Source organism: Antennarius striatus, chromosome 2 (genome assembly GCF_040054535.1).
Source record: "Antennarius striatus isolate MH-2024 chromosome 2, ASM4005453v1, whole genome shotgun sequence".
NCBI classification, from domain to species: Eukaryota; Metazoa; Chordata; class Actinopteri; order Lophiiformes; family Antennariidae; genus Antennarius; species Antennarius striatus.
Genome location: NC_090777.1, coordinates 25,278,709 through 25,291,541, shown reverse-complemented (window position 1 = coordinate 25,291,541; position 12,833 = coordinate 25,278,709). Strand labels below are relative to the sequence as shown.

The following is a 12,833-nucleotide window of genomic DNA, read 5'->3' as shown; positions in this document are numbered from 1 at the left end:
TCGCTAGCTCTGCTACCGTGTGAGGAGGCGAGCGCACAGAGATGCTGTGTGAGGAAGGATTCATCCATTTCTTATCAACCTAAACACACCCACAGGTGGAGGAGGAGGAGGAAGAGGAAGAGGAGGGTATCTGATGCTGGTGATCAGTTAGCGTTGTTCCAGCGAGCTTTACCCGAGCTAGCATGTCTGAATTTAAATGACTTTAAGTCACGCTGTGAGATTCATCCTGTTGCAGCTCAGCAGCCCCCCCCCTCGTCCTTCTCGGAGATCGTTCCTCGTGCAGATTTCAAACTCATTTACCTTTTTCTACAATAACACGGTTCGCGACAGCAGATTCACACCTGAGACTCGACACCACCTGTTCGCCTGTGTTTACACCGTAGCTTCGTGTTTGTAGCACGACAGCGGCGTCTCATCATCATCATCATCATCAGCTCAGAGGTTTTCCATCAGCCTCTTCCTGACTGGCTTCCTTCTGCAGCGAACCCATCACCACCTCGCTTGGGTTTTTGGAATCTTTTAACAAACAAACTCGGGGGACAACCTGCACCTCAAATCAAACCCAAACCAGAGGTTCAAAAGTAGGATTTGACCTGATATCCAGATCGGCTCCAGGTTTGGTCGGAGTTTAGGGGTAGGAGGGACGGATTGAAAGATCTCAGGTGTTGAACTGATCTCAAAACCAACAAATATCCGGCAGAGGAGACAGCGCCCCCTGTTGACGTTTTGGTTCTGTCTCGGTTTTGATCGTTGAGGCGATTCTGTCCATATTTGACGCAGAATTTAATCAGAAATGCTGCAACATTCTTTGGTGGACTTCATCCATTGTGGGCGTAGCCCTCATGCCTCCATCAGGAAGAGGTTACCGCTCCTCCCTCGCTGCTATCCTATCCATGTTGGGTTCTTTTCAGTGAACATGTGACCTGAGCTTCAGTGGTGCTTCAGTTAGTTTGAGAAAACAGCTCATGAATTTTGAACAATGCACGTTTTGGTAACGCATAGAAGAACAAAACAAAGATCTACAGCTGACCTGCTTTCTGCATGTGGGTCGGAGCGATTCGGGCCGTCAGAGGCTACAGTACAAAAGGATTAGAACTCAGCTCATCCGGGGACTTCCTGGCGCTTTCATCGTGACATATATCTTTATCTTCCAATCAAGTGTTTGCAAATCACACTGTGTGATCCGTCTTCAAACCCCTCTCAACTGGCGGGGTGGTTGGGTCTCCGTGGAAACACGTCGGTTGTTGCTTGTGAAAAATCGCGGCACAATGTGAAGCAATTAAATCTGCATGAAGTGTTTATGTTCTTCAAATTAAACACAAGTTCTTCTTGTGGTTTCCATGTAGGTTCAGGAACGAGAGCTGAGTGTCCATGTCTAAAACATTTCAGGCGCAAAAATAAGCTATATATGTTAAGCTAAGTGCTAAGCAGCTCTGTGCTTTTTTTAAAAAGTTGAACCAAAGCTTAGATTATAGAAATGTTTTCATGTCACTGTTCAATGAGAAAATGAACCCATTCCCCAAAATGTAAAATCATTCCGTGGACAGGGAGGTTCTGTTTGACTTTACGTTGGTTGGGATTCTGGTGTGCATCCAGAGGAATGAGTGAACCCAAGGATGAGAAAATGAGACAGACCAATGAGATAACGAGACAGATAAATAAGATAATGAGGCATCACAATGACATGAGACACGATAATGAGACATGATAATGACAATGAGGCGTGATAATGTGACATGATAATGACATAATGAGACATGATTATGAGACATGATAATGACATAATGAGACATGATTATGAGACATGATAATGACATAATGAGACATGATTTTGAGATAACGAGACATGATTATGAGACACGATAATGACAATGAGGCATGATAATGTGACATGATAATGACATAATGAGACATGATAATGACATAATGAGACATGATAATGAGATAACGAGATAGATGTTTAAGATAATGAGGCATGATAATGACATATTGAGACATGATACTGACATACTGAGACTACTGAGACATGATAATGAGACATGATGATGACAATGAGGCATGATAATGGGACGTGATAATGACATAATAAGACAAGATAGACAGGATAATGAGACATGATAATGAAACAATGAGACATAATAAGACATGATAATGACATGATGCAATATGATAATGAGACATAATAGTAACTTGATTAAGAGACATGATAATAAAAATGAGACATGATAATGACATAATGAGACATGATAATGAGACATGATAATGAGACATGCCATCCAGACTGAACCCATGACAGCACCCTACAAGAGGACAGGTTGTGTGAGGTAAACACACAGTTTGCAGCCTGGATGAAAACGCTGTCAGGAAGTGATGCCGTGGAGTTCAGGGTTTGGGGCTTCAGTAAAAGAAGTTTAATGTGTTTTTTAATGGAACAATACTCAGAGGTGCTGCATTCATAACAGATTACATTTTGTTCACCCTTTCTTCACATTCTGATAATAAGAGTATGCAGCCAATGTTTTTACTGCACTTCAGCTTCAGCCCTCATCCTGGCTCCTGGATCTCGAGCAGACCGGGTCGGAGAACTTGTGGAGGTTGGACTTAATCTGATGGAGAAAGCTGCTGTTTCCTAGGATGGATTCTAACGCCAGCAACACAATCCCAACGATCTGCCGCCTCACTACTTCCATTTCCTGTGAAGGTGACGGAACGACGGGAGGCAGAGGTCACGGGACAGTCTCTGCTCTGCAGTCATGATGAGTGGCGGGGCGCCAGGGTGATGATGTTTTTAGCTTTGTTTACTGTGACTCATCCAAACAGCCATGATTAATAATACTCTCCAAAATGCTGCAAATTGATGCAGAAACTATTTTTTTCTCTTTGCTTTGAATCCCACAGTTTAATTTGCATTCTCAAATAGGAATCTCAGAGTCTAATTTGCATTCTCAAACTGTGCTCTCACCTTGTTAAAAGACAAAAGAGTCGCTTTTTTATGGATAGTGCATTATGGGATCTGCATTTTTAATACCTCACATCAGAGCAAATGATTAGAAACATTTTACATTTTAATCGTTTCTACATCTAATCCCATTTTGGGATACAGTTCGGCGGAGTCCATTATAAAATCCGGTGAGTAGAACAGGAGGCTGTTTACTTTTAAACGAACCGGGAGCGCCGAGAGGTCGTGGACAAATAAAGAGCCTATGATAGACTGGATTCTCTGTCGACAGCTGCATGAGATTGACGCCAAACAAGGCGTCTGTCGTGCATTACGATTGGTCAAAACTTAAGTTACACTTAAATCAGAAGCGTGTGACAATCGTCATAGATGGCGGTCGAACCAAAATACCACTACAGGGAAAAGGTGTGGAAACAAGCAGCTGTGCTGTGTTTTAAATGTTGTGATAATCGCAGCTGTTGTCTCGTTTCCATACTGTTGATTCCTGCGATCGGCTTCCTGCAGCTCATCTACATACAGAAGACGCTGTTAATTCCTCAGAAACTCAAACGAAAGAGAGAAGACAAGGAAAAGATTAGAGGATGAAGAGAATCCTGATGATTCCGCTTCTACCTGTGCAGGTTTCTCATTTGAAGTATTTCCAAATAGCTCCAGTGTTTACAGAGCCAGCGAGGGTTTATAGTAATAGACTAGTCGACTGCGACCAAGGATTCCTGAAAACACCCCTCCTCAAAGAGACCAACCAAATGAAGACGTAACACGTCCTCGTGTTGGTCATTACCCTTGAACACGACCAGCTCCTGATGAAAAGGCCCGCCGCTCCTTCACAGCTTCATCTCGCTGAAGAAAGCTCCTGTAATCGCCAGGAACCCCCGGTCGACCGGGGACAAGGTGGAGGTGAGCAGATTTTTTAAGTGTGATAGATGGCATTTGGTTTGGGGCTGCTGCGGCGGCCCCCTCCCTGAGCCGGCCGTCCCCAGAGAGCCTAGGACAAGTCTGAGTCGCCAGCAGCTCATCTGAACAGCCTTCTGTTGCCGTCCAATCTGCATTCAGCAAACGGCAGAGTCACTCAGTAGTTATGGAAAGTTTGTGGACTTTGCTGAATTTATTTCGATTAAATTAACATCGACGGTTTATCCGGTGGAGCCGCCTCAAATCCACGACTCCGCATAGCAGCAACACTCGGATCCCAAAGGGCAGAGAGAAATCGTTTGACCGGTGATGTCATTCCTCTTCAAGACAAGTCGGAGAAAAAAACCAGCTGAAGGATCTGAATTTATGACTGAACAATCGTTGGTTACATTCTGCAGTTCGGTGTTGGGTTACATGGAAAACAAGGGGTGCAGATTCGTTTGAGGCGCTTCTCCAATGATCTGTGTAGAATCTGTCCTCCCGAGAGAAATGACAGCAGTTTGTTCATTAAAAAACAAAATGGACTTGTGTGCTAGGGATGATTCGCTCCGGGGCTCCGCCGCTATCGAGCGGCTGCAGTCAGAGGTCTGGGCAGATGGATGGGTCCACATCGGACTTTCTCATTACTGTTGGTCCGACGCTAGAACAGACAAAGGTCTCCTGGAAATGAAGTCCTTGTTACCCAAAGCGTGGTCTCCTTAGACCTGGCTTCAGCCCTGAGATCATTAGAATATTTACATTTATGCGGTGCCGTTTTTAGCAGCGGCCTGAATTCCTCTTAACGCGCCGGTGGGCTGACCCGGTTGACTTCATGTCCTCAGAACTCCTGTGTGGAAATACAGCTAAAATAAAAACACAAGCAACGATTTAAAAAAAAGTTCAAATAGAGTCATTTCCACCTCATTATCATAATGTAGTGTACTTTCAAACAGGAAGGTTCTCAGATGTGTGGGAGGCAAGCTGGGGTTGGGGGTGGTGGTGGGGGGGGAGGGGTTGCCAAATCCAAATAACAAAAACAGGCACCACAAATAACTATCTGGGAAAAACAAACAACTTAGTTAAGATATGTTTTCTGAGACCAAGACGGGGGAGGAGCCAAGTATCGAGTCTCATGTTTCTCAACATCAGTTAACAACCTTCATGAAGGGGAAACATTCTCCAAACCAGTCCTCAACACCCCGCCAAGAATGTTCTTCTCATGACGGCTCTTCATGATAAAATGAGAAAATTTAGCTGAGATGAAATGAAATTAGACGAGAGGAGATGAGGTGGGATGAGATGAGATGAGCGCCTCATAAATGCCATGAGACTCTCATATTGTTTCGTAAATTCTGATTTCAACAGCAGAACACTTCCTGTGGCGCCGCCAACAGACACGTTACCTGTTGCTTCAGGTATGACCATAAGAAAGATTCATTTCTTGTATATCAGACTGTGTGGAGGCGGGGCCTAGGGCCTCTTGGATCTTTTAATTGTGCTGACATCATCATTTCTCTTACGATGTGTCCAGATCACCGTCCTCTTCAGCAGAATGTAAACTGCAGCCTCTTAAAGTCTCTTGTGTTTCTGCAAAATCCTGTTATTTCCACTATGAAAATTATCACAGACGTTCATTCTGAGGTGTGTTTGGTGTCTCTGCAGGTGTAAGGAAGCAGTCGTGACTCGGATGATGATAAAGTGAGATTATCATGAAATGAGATTTGGAAGAGGCAGCCTCCCAGCGCTCCTCGGTTTGTGGTGAGTTCAGACGTTCCTTATGATTCCTCGTCTCTCTTGGTTTAATGCAGCGTTCACAGTAACTCAGGTGTAATGAGGAATGGATTACTTTACAATCAATGGTGAGAAACATCCTGCAAATAAGGCATCCACACAAGATAAACCACAGGCGTGTAAAACACCAAAGCTCTGCTTATTGTCAGAGCAGGAACTTTAAGACATGTCAGGTTGAAATTATTTTTAAAAGCTTCTTATTTGTGGTTACAAATGTTATTTCTGAGAAGATAATAAGCGACCTGAGAGGAGAAACAGTTTATTTATGTAGGGAGGTGATGGTGGGTCTACAATCTGAAGGTCCAGAGTCCAAATCCTGGTTCCTGCTTTAGAGAACAGAACACTTTGGATAAGATTTAAGAGTCTCTTTTTGTCATATCTTGTGTTTGAAGTTCTCCAGATCTTCAAAGAATTGGATTAAATGAAGTGAAACCAAAGTGGGCGGTGTGCTGGCTGGTGGGCCACTTCCCTCCAGTTTATGCTAAGCTAATCTTGCTTATAGAAATGGAGCTAAGTTTAGAACCTAACAAACTTGAGTTACAAAAGTGCAATTATAGAACAAGCCACCACGAACAAATAAGAGAAACTTGGTTTTAAAAAAAACAAGAAAGTAACTAATATGAGAACATCACCCTCCACAACAGCAGGTGGCGCTGCAGTATGCCTCCATCAGTAAACACCTGATGTCGCCAGAATTAAATCAATCCCATTTTAAATCAACAAAGGACAGATGTGAGTCCACTAAACCAGCAGTTCTTTAGTTTCCGTCCAGCTGTCCCTTAATTTCATTTTAATAAAGTTTTAGGCGACAAACTGAACATTTAGATTCCAGATATTTGAAAACAAATCTTGGCTTGGAAAGTTGAGCTCACACTCCGGCGGCGTCCCATCCAGATGTCCGAACCAGCTGGCTCCTCTCGACGGGGAGGAGTGGCGGCTCAAATCTGACCTCCTCACCCCGACCCCCGGCCCTGTCCCCTCTCCCCCAGGAGGAGCCTCCCTTCAGCCATTGTATCCGCGGCCAAAATGAGTTCTGAGTCTCTACCACCATGTTTATCAAGAAATGCAGCGACGCCCGTTGGGGAAGCGGCGGCGTTGAGCTGGAACTCCAGGGACGTCCATCCCTTCCCAGACGTGATTGTTTGTTGGGGAGGAAACTAAAGAGGAGGAACTTCTGGAAGAAGAGGAGGTTTTTGTTTGGAGACGATAACGCTAATCACGCAGCTAGTCTTGTGAGGTGTGTTTACAGGCCAAACAGGAAGCTGCTGTGGAATAATAACCCCTCTCTTCCATAAAACCTGAACACACTGTACACTCCAAATGCTTTACAATAATAATGAAAAAACCTCTGAAAATAAATGGAAATCTCCGGGGAGTGTTTTTTAGCTGACGGCTTCGAAGTGAGTTGAATCCAATCCAGAGTTTGTAAAGAGGCGGCGGTTTGGAAATAAAGTCGTTATGAAGCGTGTTCAGGTGATTGCGTGCCATCGGATCAAGGGGTGGAAATTCAGTAATGAAATGGTTTAATTCCTTAATATCAGAGCGTGAACAACCTTCTTCTCCTCAAACCACGTCCGTGAATAATACCAGGCACTCGTATTGGCTGGAGAAGTGGAGCATGTGGTTTGTTTCCAAGGCAACTTTAACGCGTTCTTCCTCTGACTTTTTCTTCCCAGACAATGCCCAATCAGCTCTGAAGCACCGGCAATTTTATTAAATGATGTTCGCCTTCGACAACGAGGCATTGTGTACCCAATCGGTTCCTGCAGCGACACATCGGTCATGTTTTAAAATGTGACCTGATTAAACCGTTAAAACTTTTCGTTAATGCTGCGTCCAGGAGCTCAGAAGCGGAAACTTTTTCGTCTTGCTGATGCTTCTTGTATCCCACGGGAGGGGGGGAACTTGTTTGCATTCGATCCGTCCCCGAGGAGCAGTGGGCGGACATTACAGCGCTTGAAGAAAGCACAACTTTATGCTTTTATTTCTTTCATAATTACTCAGAAACTATTGACTGAGTCTCTGGTGGGGGGGGGGGGGTAGTCGAGAGGCTGTGATGGGGGCAGGCGGTCTGTTGAGAGCCTGACTAAACAGATTCAGTCATTTCAAGCGAGATGTCACCCGTGTCTCATCACGAGCATCGCGAGTCACGTGTTCCAGTCGGAGTGACTCGACCTTGACTCTGACTCACCAGCGCGTTGATTTAAACAAGTGTAAAGGCCGTCCTCCTGCGGATAAAATTCAATCATGTCAGGGGGGGGGCGTTCGACACCGCGGGACACAGGTGTCAAAGGGTCGGGCGATATTTACTTAGCGTTCACCTTACATCCTGAAAGAGGGGGTAGATCCCAGCGGAGTCCGGAGAGGACGGCGAGAGCTGAAGCAGCTAAAAGCGGTTTAATAAGTAGTAAATATCTCTATTCACATCCTTCCTCTAATATATTCAGCATCTGTGCTCATCCCTGAGAAATCCAGCCAGCGCTCTCCTCTGTTGACTGAGCTAATGAGCTTTTAAGAACAATACTCCGTGTTCCATCATCGCAACAACACTGATTGATTCCGATGAAACCCGCCGCCTCCAATCAGCCCAACCCCGACCCTTCAGGGTTTCTGGCGCGTGATCAATATTTGACGGGATCGCTCGCAGGTTTCCTTCAGAGTCATTTCAGGTCTAGAAGTTTCCCAGTGTGAGAGGTGAGCATGCTCAGATTTGATCCCATTGTGAGCAGCTCATTATCACAATCTGAGGCTTAAGTTGGGCACTGGCGGCGGCGGCGGCGGCTCAAGTCCTTCACAGTGAGCGCAAGACGAGGGAAGGAGTCGGCATGGCCCAGAAAAATAACCGTAAGTCGACGTTCTGATTGTGTTAATCATTTATACCTTTTTTCAAGTGATTAGGAACAAGAGCACTAATAAGAAAGAGAGGGAGTGAATGAATGGCAGTACTAACTCCGCCGGATGACACCTTGAACGTCTCGCAGGAGCAAAATATCTTTTGTTTGTTGCCTGAGGAATCTCACCCCGCTTTGATTCGGAGCATCGACGCTTTTGAGACTTAATTATTTTTTTTATTTTTTTTTATTGCGTCCCAGAATGAGTCTCGCTCTTGAAGTCTTTAAGAGAGACAATGCGATAATCATTTTAATTGAGGTTTTCACCTCAGCTTGTCATGCCCAAATGCCAGGCTTCACGCCTGCTGTAGAACGAAGTCAAATTAGAAGAAAAGGATGAGATTCTGTGCGGGTGTATTGATTTATTTATTTATTTCGTTCAGCCAGTTACGTGAGCGTGTTGTGAAATCCAGTAGGAATTTGGTGTTGCAATAACAGAAGGATTAGTCTCTGAGCTCTCATTCTTCTCCCCCCCCCAACCCTCTCTTTCTTTCTCCCCCTCCCCACCTTTTTTTTTTTTTTTTTTGCATTACCTGTAGGTCAGTTCTCCATCAGGGAGTACAGACCGTCAGACAAACACGTGGTCGTTTCGATGTTTCGCAGCGGGACGCTGGAACACGTGTATCCGGCCTTCTTCAGGGCCATGAGCCACCCCGACCACGTTGGCGTGGCTTTGAGCGTTTCCATGGCCGGCTACGTGTTGGGGGGCAGCTCCTACTTCCAGGCTTTGCTGTTTGGCAGCGCCTGGGCTGGCCTCATTTATTACTGCTGTCACGAGATCTACAATGGCTACCTGATGAGGAGGCTGAGCGCTGACATGGCCGACATTCAGTCGCACTACCTGGAGAACCCAGATAACGGTCTTTGGGTGGCGGAGGCGGACGTCAACGGCCGAGCCAAGGTGGTGGGGATGGTGGCGGTGACGGGGAAGATGGAAGGGGAGGAAGGAGAGAGGTTTGACGACTGCAACGGTGGACCGACGGAAGGGGAGTTCGCCCAAGACGCCGGAGACGGAGGTCACGGCGAGATATCCCACATGGTGGTGACGTTTCCTTGGCGCCGTAAAACCGTGGGTTCGCAGCTGACGAGGAAGGCGCTGGATTTCTGCAAAGAACGCGGCTACGCCCGCCTCGTCCTGGACGTCAGCTCGCCGCAGACGGCGACGGCGTCCCTGTGCCAGAAATTCGGTTTTGTTCAAACGGCGAGCCACAGCCAAACGCACGCCAACCGCTGGTTCTCCAAACTGGCCAGAATAAACGTGATGCGGATGGAGAAGCTGGTTTAATGCGCAGCAGATGCGACCTCACAAGTACAGCACATTAGAACACGCCAGTTAATTTATGCTTTATGCAAAAATTGCAATTGTGCATTTGTTTTACATGTTTTCAACTCACCATCATTGTAGTTTGAAAAATCTGCATTAAATTGACTGTTGTTGTTTTTTTCCACAAAGCTCCATTAAGGATCTCCGTCTCTGTCTACTTCTTCCTGTCATGATGGATAATCAAATGAATTCATCATTTGCACATGAATGAACAATAAATCTAAGATTTCTTTTTTTTTTTTTTGGTATATTAAACATCGGAGAAAACTCCATTCACGTTCGATTATCTACTATTATCTATTACTCTCTCGTCCACTGCGGAATATGAAAACATCTGTGAGAATGGAAGTCATTTAGAAGCAGGAGAACTTTCTTTTAAGCCTCTTTCCAGGGAGAAGTTGAATCCCTCTGCCTCAGAGGAATTAATGCCAGCTGACTTCTAAGACCTCAAAACTCTTTGCTTAAAATACCAATGAAAAATGCAACGCTATCAGGACATTGTGAGGTTTAAAATTCTCCGGCGCTGAAAGAGCCCCCGTGTGCGTATGCGTGTGGCGTAGGAAGAGGATAAAGAGTTCAGGAGTCTGCGGCGCATTCGGGTCAGAGTCGCGACACAAAGGGTCAGATGATCCGGCCCAAACAAAGGCTTGGAGTGGGACCACACTGGTGGGCTTATGGGAGGAGGCGCTGGGGAGGTGGAGGTGAGGGACATGTGGGGCTATAGTCTTAGAATTAAAGCTAAAGGGGATTAAAAATCCCCAAACATTATCAGCGCCGCACCACACCTGCTCACCTGAGCTGAACGGGTCGGATTCCAGCCTGGAAGATGCTTCAAGGCCTGGAGACCCTGCATGGGGGGGGGGGGCATGCAGATTCCTGCAGGTTTGAAAGACCAGGACCAACAGGCCGGCGGGCCGGACAACACAACAACACCATTCATTTTCCTCCAGGTCAGGATTTAGTCCGGTCCCGGGTCTCCAGACTACACCGTGGTTTCCTTGTCTGTTTGTTCTCTCCACATCTACTTTGGCTTGAAGCAAATGTTTTCCAGCCGTTTTAACGTCGAACAACAGTTCCAGCTCTGCAGGCGTCGAGCTCCAAAACATTTACTCTTTCTTTAAAACGTCTCCATCTGCAAAAGTCCCACTAAACCTCACCTTTTTTTTGTGATTCTGAAGACAAATATTTAATAAAACTCAACATCCAAACAAAATCTAACTGATCCTATGGGAGGTGCCAGGGCGGGGCACCAGGGCGGGGCATTTTTTAGACTAATTAAAGCCAAAAGGCAAATCAGGAAGTGAACGTTTGACATCACTTCCTCTTCCTGTTAGCCAGAGTGTGACATATGTCCCCAATGAAAACCTGGAGATGAGTGTGAACCGGGGTTGGTGAGTGTGTGTGAACAGATGCTCCAACGGAGGCGTAGAACCTGCGGTAGTCGACCCTGACTGGACCGAGAAATGAGGAGAGAGGACGACCTACCTGTGAGGATGCTAACATGGCTACAGGAGTATTAGCATCATCCCAGTGGAGGTGGGATCAGGAATATCAGGTGAGGGGTTCATCGGCGTGAGGAGAATACATTCAGCTTCAGATTACTTTATTATGCAGACAAACAGTTTGGATGCTGCAGGAAGTCGTGGACACAAACATGTTTCTGTCCTTTGTTTACATCTTTGTTGACTGCCGTTCTGGTGGGATGAAGTGTGTGTGTGTGTGTGTGTGTGTGTGTGTGTGTGTGTGTGTGTGTGTGTGTGTGTGTGTGTGTGTGTGTGTGTGTGTGTGTGTGTGTGTGCTCATGCGTTGCTCCTCGTGTTGTTGATTAATCTTCCCGATCAAAAAATCCATTTATTTTACGGGCGGTGAGGTGAATTCATCATAAGACAAACATTACGAGCGTCAGCAGAACGGGTGATTAGCTTTAAACAGGTGCGTCTTCTCTGATGATGATGATGATGATGATGATGATTATGATGATGATGATTAATGGCGGTGGGCCGGTCGCCTCTGGTAGGTTTATCAGGATCGTGCATCATCGCAGGGTTTGAATCCTCTGAGCTCCTCCAGTTGGTAACTTTCTGGACTTGGACCTCCTGAACATTTCCTTCAGGCGTTACATCACAACCCAACAGCAGCTCGTCAGCCCCCCACCCCCCTCCCCGACTAACGGACGACGCACCCACCCCGTCAACTCACTGCATCCTATAGCGGCCTGGCAGTTCTGCGCAATCTGCACTTCCTTTCATTGAATAATTGGTCAATTATTTGCTGCATGGTTCAAGAAAGATGAACGTGTCGTTGCATTAAGGCCAACTTCAGCCCACGATGAGGCGAGCAGGGGGGGACGGATTGGGGGGAGGACGGATGAGAAGCAGGGGAAATGAGGATTCTAATCCCGGTCACATTATCATTCACCAATGAGGGTCAAATTATGGGAATAAATAAGGAATCAGATGTATCTAATGAGTCGGGATCCCCTATATGTACACCGACCTGCGTTCTGCACACACATGTTCCACGCTGAATCAGGCGGCGGCTTGTTTGCGGGGGCTCCGGCTGCAGGACAAGAGGACTGTGGGGATTTAGTCAAGGGAGTAATTGGACACGACGCCGACCAACAAATTGATCTCAGTTGCTGTAATTAGGAGAAATATGGGACAATCAATCGGTGTATGTTTCACGCCCGACGCCGAGTTCCCCCACGATAACTACACCCCAGAATACAAGACAGTAAAGTGTGATCATTACAGGGGTGGGGGGTGGGGGGTGTTCGCTGATGGGACACGGCGGCGAAAACACGCCAATGTTTCAGGATAATGAACCAAGTGACTTAGAATTCAGTCACAGGAAGAGATTTGCATATCATAAAATAAGAATGACTGTGCAAGTTTAAATAAAATATATTTAAAGGCCTGTACAAAAAGTTACAGCAGCGTGTGTGTGTGTGTGTGTGTGTGTGTGTGTGTGTGTGTGT

At 46.1% G+C, this 12,833-nt stretch overlaps 1 protein-coding gene across 1 annotated transcript; it reads left to right on the top strand.

Moving 5' to 3' along the window:
* Positions 1 to 8,334: 8,334 nt before the first annotated feature.
* On the top strand, positions 8,335 to 9,982 carry LOC137587868 (N-acetyltransferase family 8 member 3). The gene is made up of 2 exons (XM_068304545.1): positions 8,335 to 8,485; positions 9,072 to 9,982. The coding sequence occupies exons 1-2, from the start codon at positions 8,467 to 8,469 to the stop codon at positions 9,815 to 9,817; spliced, it is 765 nt and encodes a 254-aa protein (XP_068160646.1). The 5' UTR covers positions 8,335 to 8,466; the 3' UTR covers positions 9,818 to 9,982.
* Positions 9,983 to 12,833: the final 2,851 nt, after the last annotated feature.